Raw genomic sequence first — 21,325 nt, 5'->3', positions numbered from 1 at the left:
GAAAATTCGGCAGGAATCTATCTTGTGCTTGGAAAGGTGAGTTACGAAATTTTCAATTCAAAATCTTTTGTTCTTGCTAACATCCACTGTCAAGTCTAATGTATTTCATGTCATTTGTCAATGGAGCTAGGGCTTTTAATGTTTATATGGTTTAGCGATAGCACTCTCACTACATACATACGTGTATGTTGTCGGCGATTAGCCTAGCAATGATCTTAATTGTGGCTGTCAGGTCAAAACCCTCTAAATATATATTAAATGCATCTTACCAGATATAAAATGACTACTACATAATTTGTGGTAATCGTTTGGAGCCCAGTTTTCTCGTCGAATTGCAGCAGCCCATCTCGCTCTCTCCTCTCCGGGTCTCTCGGAATCCGGTAGAACTTCAAGTCTCTCCGTCTATCTTCTCTGTTATTGCAACCGACCGCCACACACGCCTTCACCATTTTGATTATTAATGTTAACGAGCAGAAAAACACGCCGTAAATAGGAGGAATGTACGTAGCCGTAACAGGTAAACACGATGTGTTGACGGACAATTGGGCGGCACCAGTCAGGAGCGCGGAGTTGTGACGTCACGTGGGTAGGGTCTATACTCACTTATACTCCAGTGCGACTTATATGTTTTTTTCCTCTTTGATGGGCATTTTATGGCTGGTGCAAAAAAATCTAGTTGAAAAATGAAGCATAAGGATATCAAACACATCTGTTGATTGAGTTCTCTTTGATCTGGTCACATTTGTGTGAAAAAAAAAAATGTAAATGTAACACTTTTCCTCATTTTTAGTTCAAGCTCACAAGGAAGATCAAAATCGAAAGTATATTTAATGAGCAGACTAGTCCCACGGGAGATTTCAATTCATTTTGACAAACATTCAATTCTAAAACTTTGCTTTTTACACATTGCCAAGAGGTGAAACAAATAAGATATATATGTTATCAAAATTTTAAATGGTGTGCTGAGTTCTATAGTGCTTTTCTTCTATATATTCTGCTTTATATGGTGCCAAAAGCATTTAATACATTTTGTTGAAGCTTTATCTTCAGGTACTATTTTTTTAAGTTGAAAATTGAGTACTTCTCAAGATCCCTGAGGGTAGAACATCGGTTGGGGTTGGCAAATTTTAAGTCATTGTAGGTCATTATGGATAGCGCTAGCTGAGCTTGCCTAGCACAGGAGACATAACAACATTGACAACTTCAGTGTTTTTTTGTAAAGGATCCTGCTTGGTCTGTCCTCAAGAGGGTTCACCCCAGGAACAGGCAACATGCGTTCTTCCTTAATTATTTACAATATTTATTTCTAATCGACCGATTGCTTTCCGACTCCCATTCAAATGACGAATCGGTTCACCGCCGATTAGTGCGGCGGCTTGAAATATAATTTTTCACTCACTTACCTGATCGGGCATGTACTTTTTCCTTTGCCCTGAGCAATCGGGAAGCGCTTAACTTCAAGCTCTGCACATACTGTACTGTTGAATGACAACAGGTGATGGTTCACAAGTGAAGGAATAATGGAGCGGAAGATTGACAGGCAGATTGGTGCAATGTCAAAAGTGATGTTGACTATATATCAGTCCATTATCATAAAGAAGGAGCTAACCCGAAAGGCAACACCCATTTACCAGTCGATATATGTTCCCACCTTCATCTTTGGTCATGAGCTGTGGGTTGTGACCGAAAAGAACAGAATCCAAGATATAAGGGGCAAAAATGAATGTTTCCCAGAGGGTCTCTGGGCTGTACCTTCCGGGAGTGGCTCGGAGTAGATCCGCTGTTTCTCTGCTGGAATGTAACCCATTCAGGTAGCTCTGGCAGGTGTTAACGACACGTACCACCCAGAGAAAGGTCTACCCAGGACACTTTCTTGGCTGGCCTGGGAGAGTCTCGATATCCCCGTGGAGGAGCTGTATGAAGTCTGGTGAGAGGGAAGTTTTCGACATCCCTGCTGTAGCTGCTGCCCTCCCCATCTTCAGCTTAAGCTGAAGAAGGTGGATGTTGTGGATGAATTTCGTGTGGCAGTTAGTTATCTTTGACCGGTATTCAAATGTGGTTAATGCAGGGAAACATTTAATTGTGACAATCAAAGGGGGCAAACACTTCCCTCACTACTGTAGGTCTACAACATAACTGCTCGACATTCATCTTTTCTAATATGTGTATATATATATATATATATATATATATATATATATATATATATATATATATAAACTGTTACATCTCATATTGAATATATTTAAATGTACTTTTTTTTTAAAATAAATGAAGGCTCTAACTGTAGAAGGGGCTTCGGAGCTTAGGGTTATGCGTGTGGTAAGCACATTTGTGAGCACCACATGATGTGTTAAGATTTGATGAGCAGAGTGCTGCTGTTTTAAATTCAGAGCTGGAAGAATGCAATGTGTAGCTCAACGTGTGCTTTCATCAAAATGAAGTTACAAATTGAGTAAGGAATTCATTCACCGTAACACAGATTGGGGCAGTAGTTTAACCACTATGAATAAGTAGAGTTTGTACACCTACAGTGATATGTTTTAAGACTTTTCACCATTCAGTTGAATGAGAAAGTCTCGAAACTTAACCAAGGGTGTACAATTAATTGTTTATCCATTTTGGCCAAACCAGGCTCATTTGATTTCCGAAGTTCTCCAACATTGCTTTTTTCTTTTTCTATTTCATGATTCCATCAGGCACTTAAGATAAAGAATAGATAGGCACAGTAAGTTGTAAATTCCCCTCATGCTTTTGGCCTCATTCCTTGTGCAGTCACTATCATGTGTGGATCATTGACATGCTCCGTTATTTATCTTATGATATGCTGTTGAATACGATGATATATTTTGGCATGCTGGGCTGTCATTGAACAAAATGGCCTTTCTTTTGTGGAAACTTGCAGACGCACTGTACCCTATGGAATGTCAAGCTACCAAGGAGCCCAGCGAATCCGTCGTGCTGTGGTTGAACGGTCCAGTGAACACAAGCAGCAAAACTCCCAGCGCTGCATTTGTGCTACTCTCAATGCAGACCCAGAGTGCCATCACTTTTGTCAGCCGAGGTCAGTCCCATTTTTTTCCCTTCTCTCTATTATTTCCGAGCCAACCACTGAATGAAGATAATAGAAATAAATCAGTTGAAATTCCAACCTGACATAGGAAAAAATAAATCAAGAAGGAATGTAAATTTTTCACTCATCCATTCAAAAAGCCAAATATTCATGTGTGTTTCAACTAAATACGTATGTAAGGTCTATCAATATAGATTTATTTTGACATGCGTAAGGGGGAATGTTTTGACAACATTCATGCGCAGCAACATTCATGATTTATTGCAACACAAATACTTTGACAGCCAGCTGTGGTCAAGACAGAGAGTTAAGAAAGTATTTTATGATATGAAAGTTTCACATGTGAAATAGACTTGGATACATTTTACATGGGGTCCAAATCAAATGCACAGAAGTTTAAATCTTACAGTAATTTTTTACAAAGCCAACATCAAAATAAAATTTCTAGTTCCTAATCCAGTCATCTAGTTATGTATTTCACAAAAAAAAAAAAAAAAAAAAAACTTGTTGTGTTCAGATTATATACACTTGTTGTTGATGAGGGATCAAATTCACTAACTTTTGGTTAGAAGATGACTGTGCTGTCACTGAGCCATTCTGCCCCAACACATAATCCATTATGTTGAGTAAAATAATATAATACATAATACATTTCCTTTGCCTGGACTCTGGTTTCCCTCTAGAGCCAGGCCAAGAAAAAAAGTAAACATTGCTATAGGCTACATTAGAGTGAGCCGGGTACTCGGGTGACCCGATTGCATGTTACGGGTAATGCATTTTTTCTGAGTACGAGCATAACAAGAGTAGAAACACCCACTATTCGCGGTCGTGTTGAGACTTCTGCTTACTGGGAACAGTAAGCAAAAAATTGGCGCTTGCTCGCTGCTCTCTTCTACCTACGCTTTTCTTAGTTTTCTTCAACTCAACTGTATTTTGTGCATTGTAAAGTTACTCAGTGAACTTGTTTTTTACACAGGTGCCTAACACTGTACATTTTTACAAGGCAGAGCTAAAGTCTCATTGACCACTTACACACAAACCCAGCTGATTAAATAAAGCCCTAAACCCTAATATTTTCATCAAATATAGCTTTTTGCAGTATAATAAGATATTTTAAAGTACTGTTATGAGCCCTACCTCTGAGTGAGCGAGGGAATATTTCCCCTTCAAGGTCGACTATGTGTGTGGATACAACAGGTAGTAAAAGTAATCATCATGATAAAAAAATAAAAAAATAAAAATACAATAACAATAAAAAAGAATGTTGAGTACAGTATTGAATTGTTTTTCTAGTGCATGTGTTGTATTCATTGATGCTATTAATTTCATATATTATGCATATAATGCTGCATTTATAAAAACTTGTTCAATAAAAAGTTATCTCACTGCTATTGTCTTCAGAAACACTGAATCTCAGACCTCGGACTGTTCTGTAAATATTTATAGAAAATGCTAAATAAATAGATAAATACCCCAAAAACTATTTCATTTTTTAAAATGTCATTAATTTGAATCTCAATGAGACTGTTCTGCCAGAGGTTTAAAAAAAAAGAAAAAAAAGAATACAGCAACTTTTGGTCAATCTATTTCACTATCACTAACTATAGGCTCCTCAAAGTACAGCTATGGATATTAGGCTGTATTGGGACGATGGGAAAAGTGCTTAGAAAATGGATTTCGTTCCACTCAAATGGATCTACATGAACTCTGCTTTATAATATTTATATGTTGCTTATTAGTACCCAAAAAAAGTTGCACTCACGGTTTCCAGTCATTTTTTAGTAATTAGCGTTTTTGTGTCGATCTTTTTTTGACTGTGGCGCAGTGATATTGATACGGCGGAGTAGCATAGTTCGTGTGTGAAGCTGTTTTAGGTCACTTGCACCAATAGGAGATGAGGATTGTTGCCATGGTTACGAAAACACACAACATGGCGTCCACCCCGCCCAGCTCCAACACAAGCGAATATGCCCTTCCTATTTGAACCAGATCTGAAAAGTGAAGAGCAGGAAAGCACTGTCGGTCGTTCACAAGACGAGCAGCAATGCAAAAATGCGGTGCAGGAAATACCTGATAAAAGTTGGGCAAAACTGGTGATGCACTCGCGGCAAGTGCGTCTCAATGAAAACGGAGCGAGAGAGTGTATGCTGTTGAGAACTCCGGTTTTTGTTAGCAGATCTTCAAGGTAAGCGATTGCGTTTTCAAACTTATCCCAATATAATTATGTGCTTGTTAGCATCCAGAGCTGTCGTGTGCTTTACATACAGTACAGGCCAAAAGTTTGAACACACCTTGTCATTCGTGCATTTTTATTTTCATGACTATTGACCTTATAAACTCTCACTGAAGGTAATAAAACTATGAATGCACACATGTGATAGTCAGGATAGGAGTCGTGTTGTGGCTGTCCTCATTAAGTTCGTCCTCTGGATCGAGTGTCCTCCATGCCTTGTACATCCAACTCACGTTTAGCTACATAAGGGTGGTTAATGTTAAGAGCGCGGCCAAAGTGTCTTGTCTGTGGCTGCTTTATTGTGCGCATTTCACTCGATATCCGAGGCACGTTGAGGCTTTTTGTGAGGGAGAATAGTTGGAACAGTATTTGGTTTTAGTCTGCGCCTATATCCAGCCGCTCCGGTGAGCTCTTTCATAAGTTGTCGTTGACTAAAAGCCTCGAAAGCGGTAGGAGAAAAATGGTGAGAACAAAGCCTCGGGTCCTCGGGAAGTTATTCCAGTCTGTGGCATTTTCCCAAACCTTTCTCCTATTCTTGTCAACAGGAAATCTGTGGAGACTCACGTCACTCCCTCTTGTTTCCATTTGACTGGAAATTGCATCCAAAAGCAGCACATCGTTGCATTTTACTTCACGAGTTTAGGCAGCAATACGCAATTGTTGTACACGCTACACATTTGGAAACATCCCATTTACGTCATCACTCCGAGCCCGCAAAACATGGCGCCAACTATTGGTCAAAATATGTACTAAATATTTTAAAATATTGCCATTGATTTAACATTTTATGTGTTTCTAATAGCATATTTTAGTACAAGAGAACAATTGTGGTTTATTAGAGCCTCCATGTATTTAAGGTAGAGGATCCCTTTAATGAAAATAAGCTGCTCTGCCTTCTGACGAGCCAAACTGTTTCTTTTTTCATCAAGTACATTCGCAGCTGTTGAAAAAAGGCATTCACTTTCTACGCTTGTGCAAGGTGTAGACAGGTACTTGCGTGCAAGTGCTGCCATGCCAGGGAATCGAGACTTGTTGTTTCTCCAGTACTCTAAGGGTGTCTCAGTAGGATGTTCAGCGCTCAGGGGAAGGGTGGCCTCTGTGAGATAAATCTGCAACTGACAGAAAAAAAAGAAAGAAAAAAAATATATATATATATATAAAATGAGTTGTTTGTAGCATACATTATCCTTACACAATGGTTAGATTAGAATCACTAGTCTCATAGCAAATTTAGATTATGTGTCCAAGGTTTTAATGTGTTCACTAAATGTTTTCTCATACTTTCAGGACCTCATCCCGATCCCTTATTCATGCTCTGGCTTTTATTTTGGTTTTCTATGCAACTCCTCTTAAACAGGAGACAAGTTAAAACATTAGATAGCTGCGTTTCACTGCTGCCTTTTCCAAATTGATGTGCATCATCATTCTCTTTCAGAATCTCTGCATATATGCGGAGCAGGGAGTTATTTCCACTTTTACTGGCCTTTTCCGCTTCTGGTTCATCTGTAAGCAGAAATATTATAAATTCAAACAACTGCACACATTTTTTCATTAGTAAAATGTCAAAGACTTACCAACTAAAACAGGAGGTGCTTCTTCTTGTTGGATGATATTCAACTTTTCAAAGTTATTTGCATGTTGTTTCTTGGCAGATGTGAAATAGCGATCTTTATATCTTTGGTACAAGGGTGATAGCCAGAATATACAATGGCTCATTATCGATGTGAGCAACAGGTGTGCAGATTGATTCCAGTAGAGTATTCTTTAAGGTTTTAATCCTATGGTCTGTTGGAACGGTCTTGTGAAGGAGGCGCTTCAATGCTTGCACTGCAGGGATGGCATCAGCAGTGGTGGCGGTGGCTTTACAAATGTCTCAAGTCAGCTGCTCACACGGGTCCAATATGGTCAGCATATTTTCAATGAGAACCCACTGCATTGAGCTCAGGGCTGCAGGCATTGAATGGTCAACCCGATAAGCAGTTAGTGCTCTTTTTTTGCTGCAGCAGACTTCTTAACCATAAAATGTGCTGTTCCACCTTGTTGCAACGTCTTGTTGTAGCCTGGTAGGTTTCATTCCAAGTTTTGTTTGTAGATCTGCCAAAGCTCTGGTGGCCACTTGAGAATGCTTAAAATGTCCCACCATCTTTCTTGCGATCGAAATAGAGTCTGTGTTGACTATTTGACTGAGCACAGCTTCATGTATAGCCAGTTGTAATGTGTGAGCCATGCACCCCAGGCTTGGAGTCCCACATTGTGACATTGCTTTGACCATATTTTTAGCATTGTCATGGAGCACAACATGCATTCTCTCTTTCCTAATGTGCCACTTTTCAAGCATTGTACTAAATGCATTACTTATTGCCTCTGCTGTGTGTGAGCCAGGCAGTTCTTGGTAGTGGAGTGTGGTTTGGTGTAAGTTGAAATTGTCATCCAACCACTGTGCCGTCATGCTAATCATGCTTACTTGACTGAGATCACTCGTCCAAATGTCTTTCGTGAAACTGATGTAATCAGCATGTTTTTCACGGAGAATGGTGATCACGTGCTTAGCCAAGAGATCGTGTAAGGAAGGTAATCATGCATCCGAAAAGTAGCGGCGGCTCGGGATTTGATAGCAGAGCTCAAGATACTTCAAGAGCAGCTCAAGCCCCATGTCTTCCACAACAGTAAATGGCTGTTCACCAAACGCTATAAATTGCATTCTTTTTTCGTCCAGGGCTTTGGGTCTCGGATCATTTCGGTCAAATCGTCTTTGCTTGTCAAAAGCTTCACCGATAGTCAAAAGGTCCCGAAACTTTCCGTTTGTTCAATGCAACACGATTACCCTTAGCCTTCGCAGTAGCGGCAGCCTCGTATTCGTTCCATACGTTTTCCTGATGCAGCTTTAAATGAATTATGAGGTTCGTGGTGTTGAAAGAGGACGGTTTTGTACCGCCTCGTGGAACTGCTGCATTGCAAGTTTTGCAAATGGCGAGAGCGTTATTTGTTTCACAGACAGAGAAGTAAACCCACACCGGAGACGAAGCCGCCATTATCCTGCTGCTTCAAGTATGCCGTGTGAAATAAAGTTTAGAAAAAAAAAGTGTGTCGTGTGATGCGTCATGGGTGCAACGGGGGCGGCGATGCAGAATTGGTAACGCGTCACTCATGCGACGGGCTTCAGAGGGAGCAAAACGGCGTCGAATGCACACATTTGTAGGCTAAATCAAGTATATATATTATCGGATTGCATTATCGGTTGAAATTTTTTTTTATCTGAATTATCTTTGTGATGTCATAATTGCCATTATCGGCCGATAATTATCTGTAACCGATATTATCCTGCATTTTTAGTATGTGCATGCACGTGTGTTCAATTCAAATATGTGCATGGCCTTTTTTGTGAGAATAAGTTAATAACAATTAACCTTGTATTTACTTTTTTTGTTTACAAGAACCATGAGAAGGTCACATATTTTGGCTACCTGCATTTTGAAGCATCAAGACCCTCTTGATTCTTCATGATGTCCACGAATGTCTTTTGTAGCTTGTCCATTCGCAGCACGTCCTGGTGAAGTATCTTTTGAGGATGAACTTGTAGCTGTCAGTGAAGGGTGTTTGAGTTCTGAAAAACAAGCACACACACATAAACCATGTGGGAACGGTTTTATCCATGTAATATTAATGGTCCAATCAAAATTATCTAAGCTTTTCTAGTCCGCCCATTTTTCCTGAATAAAATTATGAAATACGTTTTTGGAACTATAGTTAATAGTTAATAGATAATCTTAAGAGTATGTTTTTTGTCAATGCGTCATTTTTTTATATGCTGTACCATCTGAAAACACAAAAGACCCCCTCCCAGTTATTTTATGGCAATGCTATACAAGTGTCCAACTAAACTCTTTGCTCAATGTAATACAATCTGACATAATATTGTTGTCTTAAAATGACCCTCAAAGTTACAAAAACCCACTCCCAGTTATTTAATGGCAATACTATAAAAGTTTCAAGCCAAATGTTTCGCTCAATGTAAAACAATCAAACATAATAATGGTGACATTGTAAGTCTTAACTTCATATGTGTTCTGACCAGAAGACCCCCAACCCCCATTATTATTCACAACAAAAGGCATGTGTGTGGCTTACCTGTAATCAATGTCAATGTGGTGAAAAATCCACGTCGACAAAATGCATTTTCAGCAAGATTCTTCGACGAAGCCTGGAGAGAAAGCCATTGTCTGACACAGGCTCTATAAGTGTCCCAACATTGTCGTCTCAATTCCTGCACTTTTTCGCCCTTGGACAGATGAGAGATACATATAGCATCATTTCGATGCCTTTGACTAAATTTGGAATTCGGTTTCCTTAATTTTTGGTTCATATTCGCTCGTGTCGAAGCTGGACGTGGTGGACTCCATGTTGTGTGTTTTCAAAACCATGGCAACAACCCTCGTCTCCTATTGGCGCAAGTGACCTAAAACAGCTTCACACACGGACTATGTTACTCCGCTGTATCAATATACAGTGGGGAGAACAAGTATTTGATCCCGTTGGCAGTGTATCAAATACTTGTTCTCCCCACTGTAACTGCGCCACAGTCAAAAAAAAAAGATAGACACAAAAACACTAATTACTAAAAAATGACTGGAAACCGTGAGTAGTACTTTTTTGGGGTAATAATTAGCAACGTATAAATATTATAAAGCAGAGTTCATGTAGATCAATTTGAGTGGAATGAACCAAAACAATTTCGCTCAGCTAATACAGCCTAAAAAGATAATTTAGATGTTTGAATAGACACAGATAGTGATGTACTCGCTCATCCCTAGGCTGCGTATTATAGGATAGGGTTGGGTATTGTTAGGTTTAATCCGATACCATTTACCACTCTGTAATTTTCTGGTTCTGTTGGAGGACTCCCGTTTTCTGGTCCTTTAACAGTTCTTAAACCAACACTTTAAGAATAAAAACTCACCCAAACATAATCAAAATCCACCAACCTTTAATTTACAGTACAACACTTAATTCAATTTAGTGTAAATCTTTTAAAATTATTTTTTTTAAAAATCTTGAATCGTCTTGTCTTCCTTCTATTGGCAAGACCAATAATTTGTAAAACTGACACAGAACATATACAGTATTATATCTGTGCTACGAAATAATGAATGTCACACAATTGTAAATTACATAGTGTTAATTTGAAGAGAAGTGCAGAAGAGCACAACTTGAAAAGTAAAAATGTAGTTAAGTTTGACTGTAACATTACTGCCACTTAACTGCAAATGTAAACAAACAAAATATTCATACCATGAATCTGCTACATCACATTCACGTTACATGAAACAAAGGCAGACGATAACTCACAAGAATTGTTTGTCTAAAACATGAACAGTAAGAGGTAATGTAAGAACTGCAGTTATATAATAGCTGTCAAAGTCTTATTAGCAATGGCTGCGTACACTGTGAACTCAAGTTTTTACACATCAGAAGAAACTGGGATTAGATACACCAAAGCTTGACAAAACACTTTGAATTCAAGCGCGCAATCAGAGGACATGTACTGTATGCTCAGGCACCGAAATGAGGCACCGAAATGTTTGTTTTTATTCGGTCTGGTTACCATCAGTTGCTTTGGAACTGGCACCAAATTGATACCGGGTTTCAGTACTTAAACCTAGTACAAGATGTACGTCATCGTTCAGTGACTTTTATTTGCTAATAAATCTGAAGCCCCATGAATTTACACCATTGACATTAAAAAAAGAACTGGACGAACCCTTTGCTACGTTACAGATAGCATTAGCTGATCTCCATTTGCTTCCCACTTCCTCATGTTCAGACGGCATGTTTTTCGCACTGGCAAAGCCCATATATGAGATATTGGGGTGGGCATATCACATTTGTAAACAACTCCCAAAGCTACACTTTGTTTAAGATTCAACTGCGCAACATTTAATGAAAAAAAAAAAGTGAAACACAAAAGCTTGTTTGCCATTCCTGATCGGTTTTTAGAGATTGTTACCGTTGCAAATAAATAAATAAACAATCATGAGGTGACGGGGGACCTAATTGGCGGCAGGGCCATGGTCTGGAAAGTCATAAAAATGCTTTCTATTTTTTTCTTTGTAATACCAAAGCATAACAGTGTTCTGAAATAGTTGAGTTTAAGGCCCAACTTAAGGATATGTGTGCTAACTTGCCTAGATTGCAGTCTAACATGAGCAAACTTACTCTATTTGCTTTCAGTGTGTAGGTCTGCAGTTGAGGGAATGGAAAATCTCTGAATGTGTTAAATCTGTACATTCAAGTCAGTGTCATATTTAGAAGAATAATGCTGGGCAGGTATGTTGTGCAGTTATTATTGCCTATATGGCCATCCTTCGTAAATGTCAGAGTAATCAGGCACTCCCTAAGTGATTTCAGTTGACGTCATGCATTCTTCTTTGCATCATTACATTTCTGTCGCTATAGAGTACATGTTAACTAATTCAGTGGCCAAGCGAAATTTGTGTACTAATATACATTTTCTGCTTTCTCATTTAAGTTCCCTTCAAACTGGGCCAAAACCAGCTCTTCACAGAGTCCCAGGGCCTGGCTGACTGTTGGATTCCTCTTAATTTCCTGCTGGTTTTTTTCAAGGAGTGGATCTTTCCCTAGCCTTCAGCCCAATCATTCTGTGTTTGGCACACTTGCTACCACAGATACACTCGCATTGAAAGGAAGAACTTTTGAGATTGACAGTGCCGACATTCCTGAGCATCATAACTCTGGGAGCAAGTTCCGTCAGGCTGAGCGGTTTTGAGAACATTGCAGCAAATTCGATACAGTTCTCCAGTTGCTGTTCTCTTTTTTTGTTCTCTCCTGAGTGGCCTCGGGATTTAATTCACCTTGAAAACATCTTGTGACCTTATGCCACATTTGGTCCGACTTCTTCTTTGTATACATATATGCCAACATATTGTGGAAAAAAGTTGACTCTTTCCAAAAACAAAGAGGTGAGCTGCATTCGTTCAAAAAAACACATGGACGTCTTTTCTACTTATAGTAGATGGGGGGGGAACAAAATGTGAGTTGTGGACGAAAGTACTGAAGCAAGGAACAAATACATAATAAAGGACATTAATAATAACAATAATTAGGCACACATATATAATTGTGTTTTGTATTTTTTTTTTTTTTTTTTTTTTTTTTACAGAAATAATATAAAACAGTATATATAAAACTATATGAATCATATTGTGTAAAATGTGCTCTGTTCTGCTCTGTAACACAAACTCTAACCCAAGTGTAATATGATGTTATTTCACCTGCCAAAACCGTATTTTTCGGATTATAAGTCGCACCTGAGTATAAGTTGCACCAGCCATAAAACGCCCAACGAAGAGGAAAAAAAACATATATAAATCGCACCGGAGTATAAGTCGCATTTTTGGGGGAAATTTACTTGATAAAAATCCAACACATAGAAAAGATTTGTCATCATGAAAGGCAATTTAAAGAAAAAAAATACAATAGAGAACAACATGCTGAATAAGTGTACAATATGATAATGTTACATGATGCATGAACAACGAAATGCGAATGTGGCCGGTATGTTAACGTAAAATCGCTATTAAGAGTTATTCAGATAACTATAGCATCAAGAACATGCTAACAAGTTTACCAAACCATCAATGTCACTCCGAAACACCAAAATAAGATGTGAAATGATCTAATAATGTGTTAATAATTTCACACATAAATCGCTCCAGAGTATAAGCCGCACCCCCAGCCAAACTATGAAAAAAATTGAGACTTACAGTCCGAAAAATACGGTAAATTATATCTGAGATGTATTTGAGGCTTCAGTTGGGCTAGGAAGAAATATTCTGAAAAATAAAAGAAGATTATATACAGTGCCTTGCAAAAGTATTCGGCCCCCTTGAATCTTGCAACCTTTCGCCACATTTCAGGCTTCAAACATAAAGATATGAAATTTAATTTTTTTGTCAAGAATCAACAACAAGTGGGACACAATCATGAAGTTGAACAACATTTATTGGATAATTTAAACTTTTTTAACAAATAAAAAACAGAAAAGTGGGGCGTGCAATATTATTCGGCCCCTTTACTTTCAGTGCAGCAAACTCACTCCAGAAGTTCAGTGAGGATCTCTGAATGATCCAGTGTTGTCCTAAATGACCGATGATGATAAATAGAATCCACCTGTGTGTAATCAAGTCTCCGTATAAATGCACCTGCTCTGTGATTGTCTCAGGGTTCTGTTTAAAGTGCAGAGAGCATTATGAAAACCAAGGAACACACCAGGCAGGTCCGAGATACTGTTGTGGAGAAGTTTAAAGCCGGATTTGGATACAAAAAGATTTCCCAAGCTTTAAACATCTCAAGGAGCACTGTGCAAGCCATCATATTGAAATGGAAGGACCATCAGACCACTGCAAATCTACCAAGACCCGGCCGTCCTTCCAAACTTTCTTCTCAAACAAGGAGAAAACTGATCAGAGATGCAGCCAAGAGGCCCATGATCACTCTGGATGAACTGCAGAGCTCTACAGCTGAGGTGGGAGAGTTTGTCCATAGGACAACAATCAGTCGTACACTGCACAAATCTGGCCTTTATGGAAGAGTGGCAAGAAGAAAGCCATTTCTCAAAGATATCCATAAAAAGTCTTGTTTAAAGTTTGCCACAAGCCACCTGGGAGACACACCAAACATGTGGAAGAAGGTGCTCTGGTCAGATGAAACCAAAATTTAACTTTTTGGCCACAATGCAAAACGATATGTTTGGCGTAAAAGCAACACAGCTCATCACCCTGAACACACCATCCCCACTGTCAAACATGGTGGTGGCAGCATCATGGTTTGGGCCTGCTTTTCTTCAGCAGGGACAGGGAAGATGGTTAAAATTGACGGGAAGATGGATGCAGCCAAATACAGGAACATTCTGGAAGAAAACCTGTTGGTATCTGCACAAGACCTGAGACTGGGACGGAGATTTATCTTCCAACAGGACAATGATCCAAAACATAAAGCCAAATCTACAATGGAATGGTTAAAAAATAAACGTATCCAGGTGTTAGAATGGCCAAGTCAAAGTCCAGACCTGAATCCAATCGAGAATCTGTGGAAAGAGCTGAAGACTGCTTTTCACAAACACTCTCCATCCAACCTCACTGAGCTCGAGCTGTTTTGCAAGGAAGAATGGGCAAGAATGTCAGTCTCTCGATGTGCAAAACTGATAGAAACATACCCCAAGCGACTTGCAGCTGTAACTGGAGCAAAAGGTGGCGCTACAAAGTATTAACGCAAGGGGGCCGAATAATATTGCACGCCCCACTTTTCAGTTTTTTATTTGTTAAAAAAGTTTAAATTATCCAATAAATTTTGTTCCACTTCACGATTGTGTCCCACTTGTTGTTGATTCTTGACAAAAAATTAAAATTTTATATCTTTATGTTTGAAGCCTGAAATGTGGCGAAAGGTTGCAAGGTTCAAGGGGGCCGAATACTTTTGCAAGGCACTGTATATATTATTAGTAAAACACTCCCTTCATACCAAGATTACTTTCGTGACTGAAGCCATGACTCAGTATGGATTATAGAATTTAAAAAAACAAGTGTAGTCACAACATACACAACATACTGTAGTCCAGGATCATCCCTATACCATGTACAAATCGTCACTACATTTTCCTCAAGATGATGTATGGCCAGTATATACATACTGTGCATGTATAATGCATGCTTCATTATACATGAAGGGAATTATTATCCATCGATGGATAGGTGTTATTGACACAATGAGATACCCATTTAAAGTTTCAGTAATAAGAAAAAACACCAGTGAGAGCTTGTATGTGCAATGTGTGTTGATTAACTGGAGGGCATTTGTAATGAATTGCAACAACTCAGTTGAGATGAGATCTTACTCTGAGGCTGGTGAAAAAATGTGTTGCCTTAGGCCTCAACAGACTGTGGTTCTTTAGACGTTTGAATGTCAAACATGGAGAGTTTATCCACAAAGGTAAAAAATATCATGCAGTGAAAACTAAGTGCCTTTTTTCCTTTAGCCTCTGGAACTAGAATTACTCCCCCACTGACCAGTAATTAAATTCTTCCTCTTTTGTGCCTTATTCTCTGTCGCAGTTCTCCACTTGACAATACAAAGCATGCACTAGCTTGACATACTCTAGTGCTGGTAAGTCATTATATTGTATTAATATTTATTCCGTGTACAATAATTTTGACATGATGACTGGAGAGAGAGGAGCATTTCTCAAAATTTCAGTTGGTTCTGAAGCTTTAACTGGGATAGTTGTATTTTGTATTTATAATAATTTACCAAAATTATTTTCAAGGTTCCATCATTTACATTTGGTGTGTTAAAGGAAATGAAAAGAGAATTGTGATAATAATAATAATATTTAATAAAAGATCAAATAAACTGGCTTTTGACTTTTGCATTATTATGCAATGCAAAATTTGGATCTGAAAATAGAACCAAAACATGTTCAAATAAAGCATGGGGGGCTAACTTAAACATGTCACTAGAAAGTGAACATGTAATTCATCTTATATGGGCAAACATAAGTGAAAAGACAACTCCAAGTACATTATTACAAGTCCTCACTATTTACGCATGTTGTATCACATGGACTTCTTAAATTTGCAGTTTACCCAACACTAAAATACCACCTGTCTGCCGTTCCCATTGATGTGACCAGGGCTCCACCCTGAGTTTCCTTATCTACGAAACATTGTATTAATGTATGGGTGTGGTTGACCACCAGCTGAAACTCTCAACCAAACCCACCATTTTATTTGACCTTTCTCTCCTGTTCGTTGCTCCTCTGAGCTCAAGCAGGGGGAGGATCAACCTGGCAGCCTGTAGGAGATTCCAGGAGACAGCTAGTTACTCCAGGAGAGCTGGACAGGGCCGTAAAAGGTCCCTAAACCCTCAGCAGAATCGGTATCCACTCCATTGTTCAAGGAAGATCTTGATAAGCACAGTACAAAATGATCACCAGCAGGCCATTGGTGTGAATGTTTCTGACCAAACAATCAGAAACGGGCTCCATTAGGATGGCCAGACATGGTGTAGTGAGCCCCGTGCTCTCTGCCCATCACCGTAGCGCTCGATTGGCATTTGACATAGACCACCGGAAATTGCAGCTACACCAGTGGCTCTCTGCTCTCCACTGAGATTCAACCTGAGCACATGAGACAGACTTGAAAGGGTCCCGAAATGCTGTGGAGAACGTTATGCTGCCTGCAACATCATTCAGCATGACCGGTGTGGTGGTGGGTCAGAGGTGGTCAGGGGAAGCATATCCCTGGAAGGACACACAGAACTTCTTAGGTTAATTAGTAGCCCCCTGACTCCTATTATGTGTACGCTTGTGCAGTGGGACCTAGGTTCCTTCTGATCCACGACAACACCCGACCTCATTTGGCTGCAATATGCAAGCAGTTCCTGAAGGAAAAAGGAATTGATAACACTTGCCACGTTTACATGGAGCCAACTATTCCAATTACAATCGGTTTAGTGTTCAAACCGAATAAATGTGTTCCATATAAACACCTCATTCGGACTGAACAGGCCCAAACCGAATGGAATTTCATTCCGATTCACAGGGGTGGAATATTCCTTTTCCCAAACCGATTAGAAGTAAAATTATATCATGTAAACAGGGAAGCGGAATGGTGTCTGGTTGTGTTCTTTCTGCACATGCTCCGTACTGACGTGGTGACGTCACTTGGTGACGTAAGTAACGTCACTTGCAACATGGCTTCCAAGCACAGCGCACCTAATTGGAGTCCGGCGGAAAGATTGTATTTAATTCAAACTTTAAAAGAATTTAATATAATTGCTCGCTTAGACGGGCGTAAAACAAGGAACAGTGAACTATTTTAAAAAGTTCACGAGAGGTTACACGAAGCCGGAATAGACCGGAGCGTTGACCAGATTAGAAACCGGTGGAAAACGCTGACAACCGGCTACTACAAGGCAAAAGAGCAAAACAGCAGAAGCGGATACGACCCCACAAACACAACAAGTGGGTTAAAGTTAAAACAGCAGCACTCTGACGATCGATCTCCATGTTTTGCAACGTGACGCTTTGTTTTGATTAATCTGCGCATGTCAGACGGCAGTTGTCAAACGTCCTTTCGGAATAAAGGCAGACACATGTAAACGCTGGATCGGAATAGATGAAGTGACATGTAAACAGCTGATCTGAAATTTCCATTCGGAATGATTTGAATCGGTATGAATAAAAGTCAGCATGTAAACGTGGCTATTGACTGCCCCCCACATTCCTCTGAGCTAAATCCAATAGAACATATCTGGGACATTATGTTTAGGTCCATCTGGCACTGCCAGGTTGCTCCTCTGACTTTCCAGGAGCTCAGTGATACCCTGGTCCAGATCTGGGAGGATCGTCGTCTCATTCGAAGCATGCCCAGGCATTGTAGGGTTGTCATACAGGCACACAGACACACTTTCCTGAACCTCATTTTGAGTATAATTATACATATATACAGTAATTCGAATATATATTCATACATTTGGTTTTCATTGACAATTTTTGTGTGATTTTGTTGTCAGCAGATTCGACTACGGAAAGAACAAAGAACTTAATAAAAAATATTTCATTCAGTCATATCAACAATGTGTTACTTTAGTGTTCTCTTTCATTTTTGAGCAGTGTACGTCTTTCTACTTGAAAAGCATACAGGAAAAGCCCAGTGGTAAGTTGATTGCATTACAATAAAGGCGCAAATATAATACAATATATCCTAAGTATGGTACAGTTGACATGCATACAAATTGCACCCAAAAATAGCAGCTGGTGGACAGTGTCTGCCAAAATACTTACATTTTTTAACTCTGGAGAGAGTCCAGGCCAAACTAATTAGGTTGTCAAGTCAAAAATAAAAGCAAGTCCTGGCAGGTTATTCAAGGTTTTTAGTAAATGTAATAACAATAATATCTGATTTGGATCATTTGTGTGATGGATACCTCTGCCACCACGCTAGTGTGAGTATTGTTTGAATTTATAATAATATAAGAACAATTTCTTAAGTTCAGTTTATTTGGACCCGTATTTTGTGATGGGTGTACACTTAAGTTAGTATTTGTCTAAACATTTTTTACACTTGTTTTTGAGGGTGACGACCAAGCTGGGAAGTTGGCGTGTGGAAGATTTTGCACCTACCACCGTTTAGAACTGGAGGGGGCATGTTTAAGTATTTAATCATTGTTTAGGGGTAATTCTTCATTGCCAATTTAATCTAAATGCACAGGAATTTACTTATTGTTTGGCGTCTATGTATTTGTTTTTTTGCCATATGTCCTTATCCAATGAAGTTCGTAATTTTGGCTTAATTTTTTACCATACCTCCCTCGTGTGTTCATTTAAGTTAGCCCCTCCTTATTCAAGCAGCCGGAGTGCTCAGTCTTTAGGTCAGTTCAGTTGGAGTTTATTATTGTTGACTTCTTTTAAGTGGGCACCAAGATGATCAACACTAGTTGACATTTGAACTTTTGTTGAAACTTTTCTGACATCATTAAATTTTTGTATATAATAATATATACCGTAATTTCCCATTTATAAGGCGCACCCGTGTATAATGCGCACCCCAAATTTACTTGTAAAATCTAGGGGAAATTATTGTACCCGTTTATAACGCGCACCCTAATTTTAGCACCAAAAAATAGAAGAATACAAGAAAGCAGAGCTCGTGTACAGATACAGAAATGTCTTTTTACTGACTGGTGAAACACAGCACAAGCATAGCGCATTGGTAGTTCAAAACATTACCATAAACTGACAATATTTACGGTAATAATATGATTTGACAACTTCTCCAACTTTACAGAATCTAGGAGAAAACAAAACAGATGTGACTTTTCTTTTAAAGGCTGCTGTATAACTTTCTCGTTTCATCATGATGAATAAATGCTTCTTCCATGGATTGATACGGTAAAATGAAAGTGAGAACGTAAGTCGGAAATACGTGAGAGCTCATCGCTGTCAACACGACAGTAACAATAGGAACTATTGTTATTTGAGTTTCCCGAGGGACAGATATAGTTGACGGACACAGGAAGTCTGTGTTGTTACGTTTGTTATGGTCCGAGTTGCGGAGCTGCAATAAACGTTGACTCAAATGGGTTCAAGAAAATAAATTCTGTGCTTTTTCAAGAGTGAAAAAAAGCAGAATTCAACACAGACGAAATCATTCGGCCGATTAGAATGAAGTATTACCGAAACAAAATGGTGACGTCACGTACCGTAATGGTCGGCAACGGGTCGCCGCATACGTTTCTTCAAAACAAGGTGGCCGTGTCAATAAAAAAAATCGGTTTTTATATATATGTAATATATATATATATATATATATATATATATATATATATATATATATATATATATATATTTCTGTCTCCATCCATGTACCCGTTTATAATGCACACCATGATTTTACAAGTTGATTTTGGGGGGAAAAAAGTGCGCGTTATATTCAGGAAATTATGGTAATAATAAAAAATACCAAATACAGGCAATAAAATGTCAGAAATCCAAAAGATCTCCAGTGGATCACCATGAAACTTAAACTTTTCAATCTCTGCTGATTTTGGTGGGGAAAGGTTTGTGGAATATCAGACGGACTTAACAAGCAGCACATCTGGCTAGCGACATTCTCTCTCTGTCGTTCACACTCTGTCTCTCACTCTCTTCCCCCTCCTCCTCGTTTGGGTCAGCTGCAGGTCTTTAACCTCCTGTTCCCTCCTTTACATCCTCAAATGACAGTCTTGGTATGCTTAACTCCCTAACATGCCTCAACATGCCGCCATAAACAATTCTCATCTTAATCCAAACCACACATCCACTTTCTTCCAATTATCCAGGGTCAGCTCGCATGCTGTATTTTCCCCTCACTCGTGAACAAGACCCACAAGATACTTGAACTCCTCCATTTGGACAAGGATATACCGCCAGCATGGAGAGGGTGCTCCACCTTTTCTGACTTTTCTAACCACGGCCTCAGATCAGGAAGAGCTAATTCTTATCCCAGATGGTTTATAATTGACTGAGAACCACTCCAGTAGGAGTTGGAGATCATGACTTGACGAAGCCAACAAGACCAAATCTTCTACAAAAAGCAGGGACGCAATACTGAGGCCACCAACTAAACTGTACCCTCAATGCTTCCCATGCGCCTACAATTCCTTCAAAACAGGTTGTGAACAGAATCGTCAACAAAGGGCAGCCTTGGCAGAATCCAACCTTTACTTTGAAACAGATACGACTTTCTGCTGGCAATGACTAAGGGCTGAATTATGCTTCTGTGTTGCGGTGACGGCAGAGTAATGGCGTAGACCCTACATCGTCATTGAGCATTCGAAGTTCTGCGTCAAGGGAACACGTTGCTCTGTAATTCACCGCCAAGCCATTAGAGGGGTGGGGCTCTGTTTTTGTATGTTTTTGGGGGCCTCTTGTTGAATTCCTTCAGTTTTCCTCCGGTCATAAACAGCAACGGCTTTTAAGTGCTATTTGTTGGCCTGTGTACGACTTGAGTGAAAAAGCACATAAACTTCGATAACAACGATGACATCTGAGCGGTTAGTTTTTTGAAAGTTCTGAAATAAATGTGCGAGAAGCTCCAGTATCCACCTCGAAGCTTATCAGGCAACCGGCAACGTCTGCTGCTAACTACTAACAAAGGGCCTGGGCGTTTAACCACTAAGGCCAGAAGGTAAGCAACTTCATCTTCATCACTGTCCATTTGAGAGCCGAAAATATCTGAAACTACTTAAGCGCTGATGGTGGAATTGTCTGTTCTTGGTCTCCCTTTTTGGCCATCTCGCTCTTTTTAGAGCATCGGCGAAGGTGTCCACATATGCCGCAGTAGTGGCAGTCTATGACCTTAAAATTTGTAGCTATCAGCTGCATGCATGTCACCACAGTGGTAACAACGCCTGTGACTTGTGGAGTCTCTGCTCTGCATTTTGGGGCTTCTTACTGTTTGAGA

At 39.4% G+C, this 21,325-nt stretch overlaps 1 protein-coding gene across 1 annotated transcript in view; it reads left to right on the top strand.

Moving 5' to 3' along the window:
* edn3b (endothelin 3b) overlaps positions 1-13,200 on the top strand; it is a 35,817-nt gene extending 22,617 nt beyond the window's left edge. Inside the window, exons 3-4 of the mRNA XM_057830737.1 lie at positions 2,906-3,064; positions 11,833-13,200. Of these exons, the coding sequence (XP_057686720.1) occupies positions 2,906-3,064; positions 11,833-11,887 (214 nt within the window). The 3' untranslated portion in view covers positions 11,888-13,200. The remainder of the gene's footprint in view (positions 1-2,905; positions 3,065-11,832) is intronic.
* The last annotated feature ends 8,125 nt before the right edge of the window (positions 13,201-21,325 follow it).

This window comes from Corythoichthys intestinalis, chromosome 2 (assembly GCF_030265065.1).
Source record: "Corythoichthys intestinalis isolate RoL2023-P3 chromosome 2, ASM3026506v1, whole genome shotgun sequence".
NCBI classification, from domain to species: domain Eukaryota; kingdom Metazoa; phylum Chordata; class Actinopteri; order Syngnathiformes; family Syngnathidae; genus Corythoichthys; species Corythoichthys intestinalis.
The sequence above is the reverse complement of the archived record's forward strand: the minus strand, read 5'-3'. Positions and strand labels throughout refer to the sequence as shown.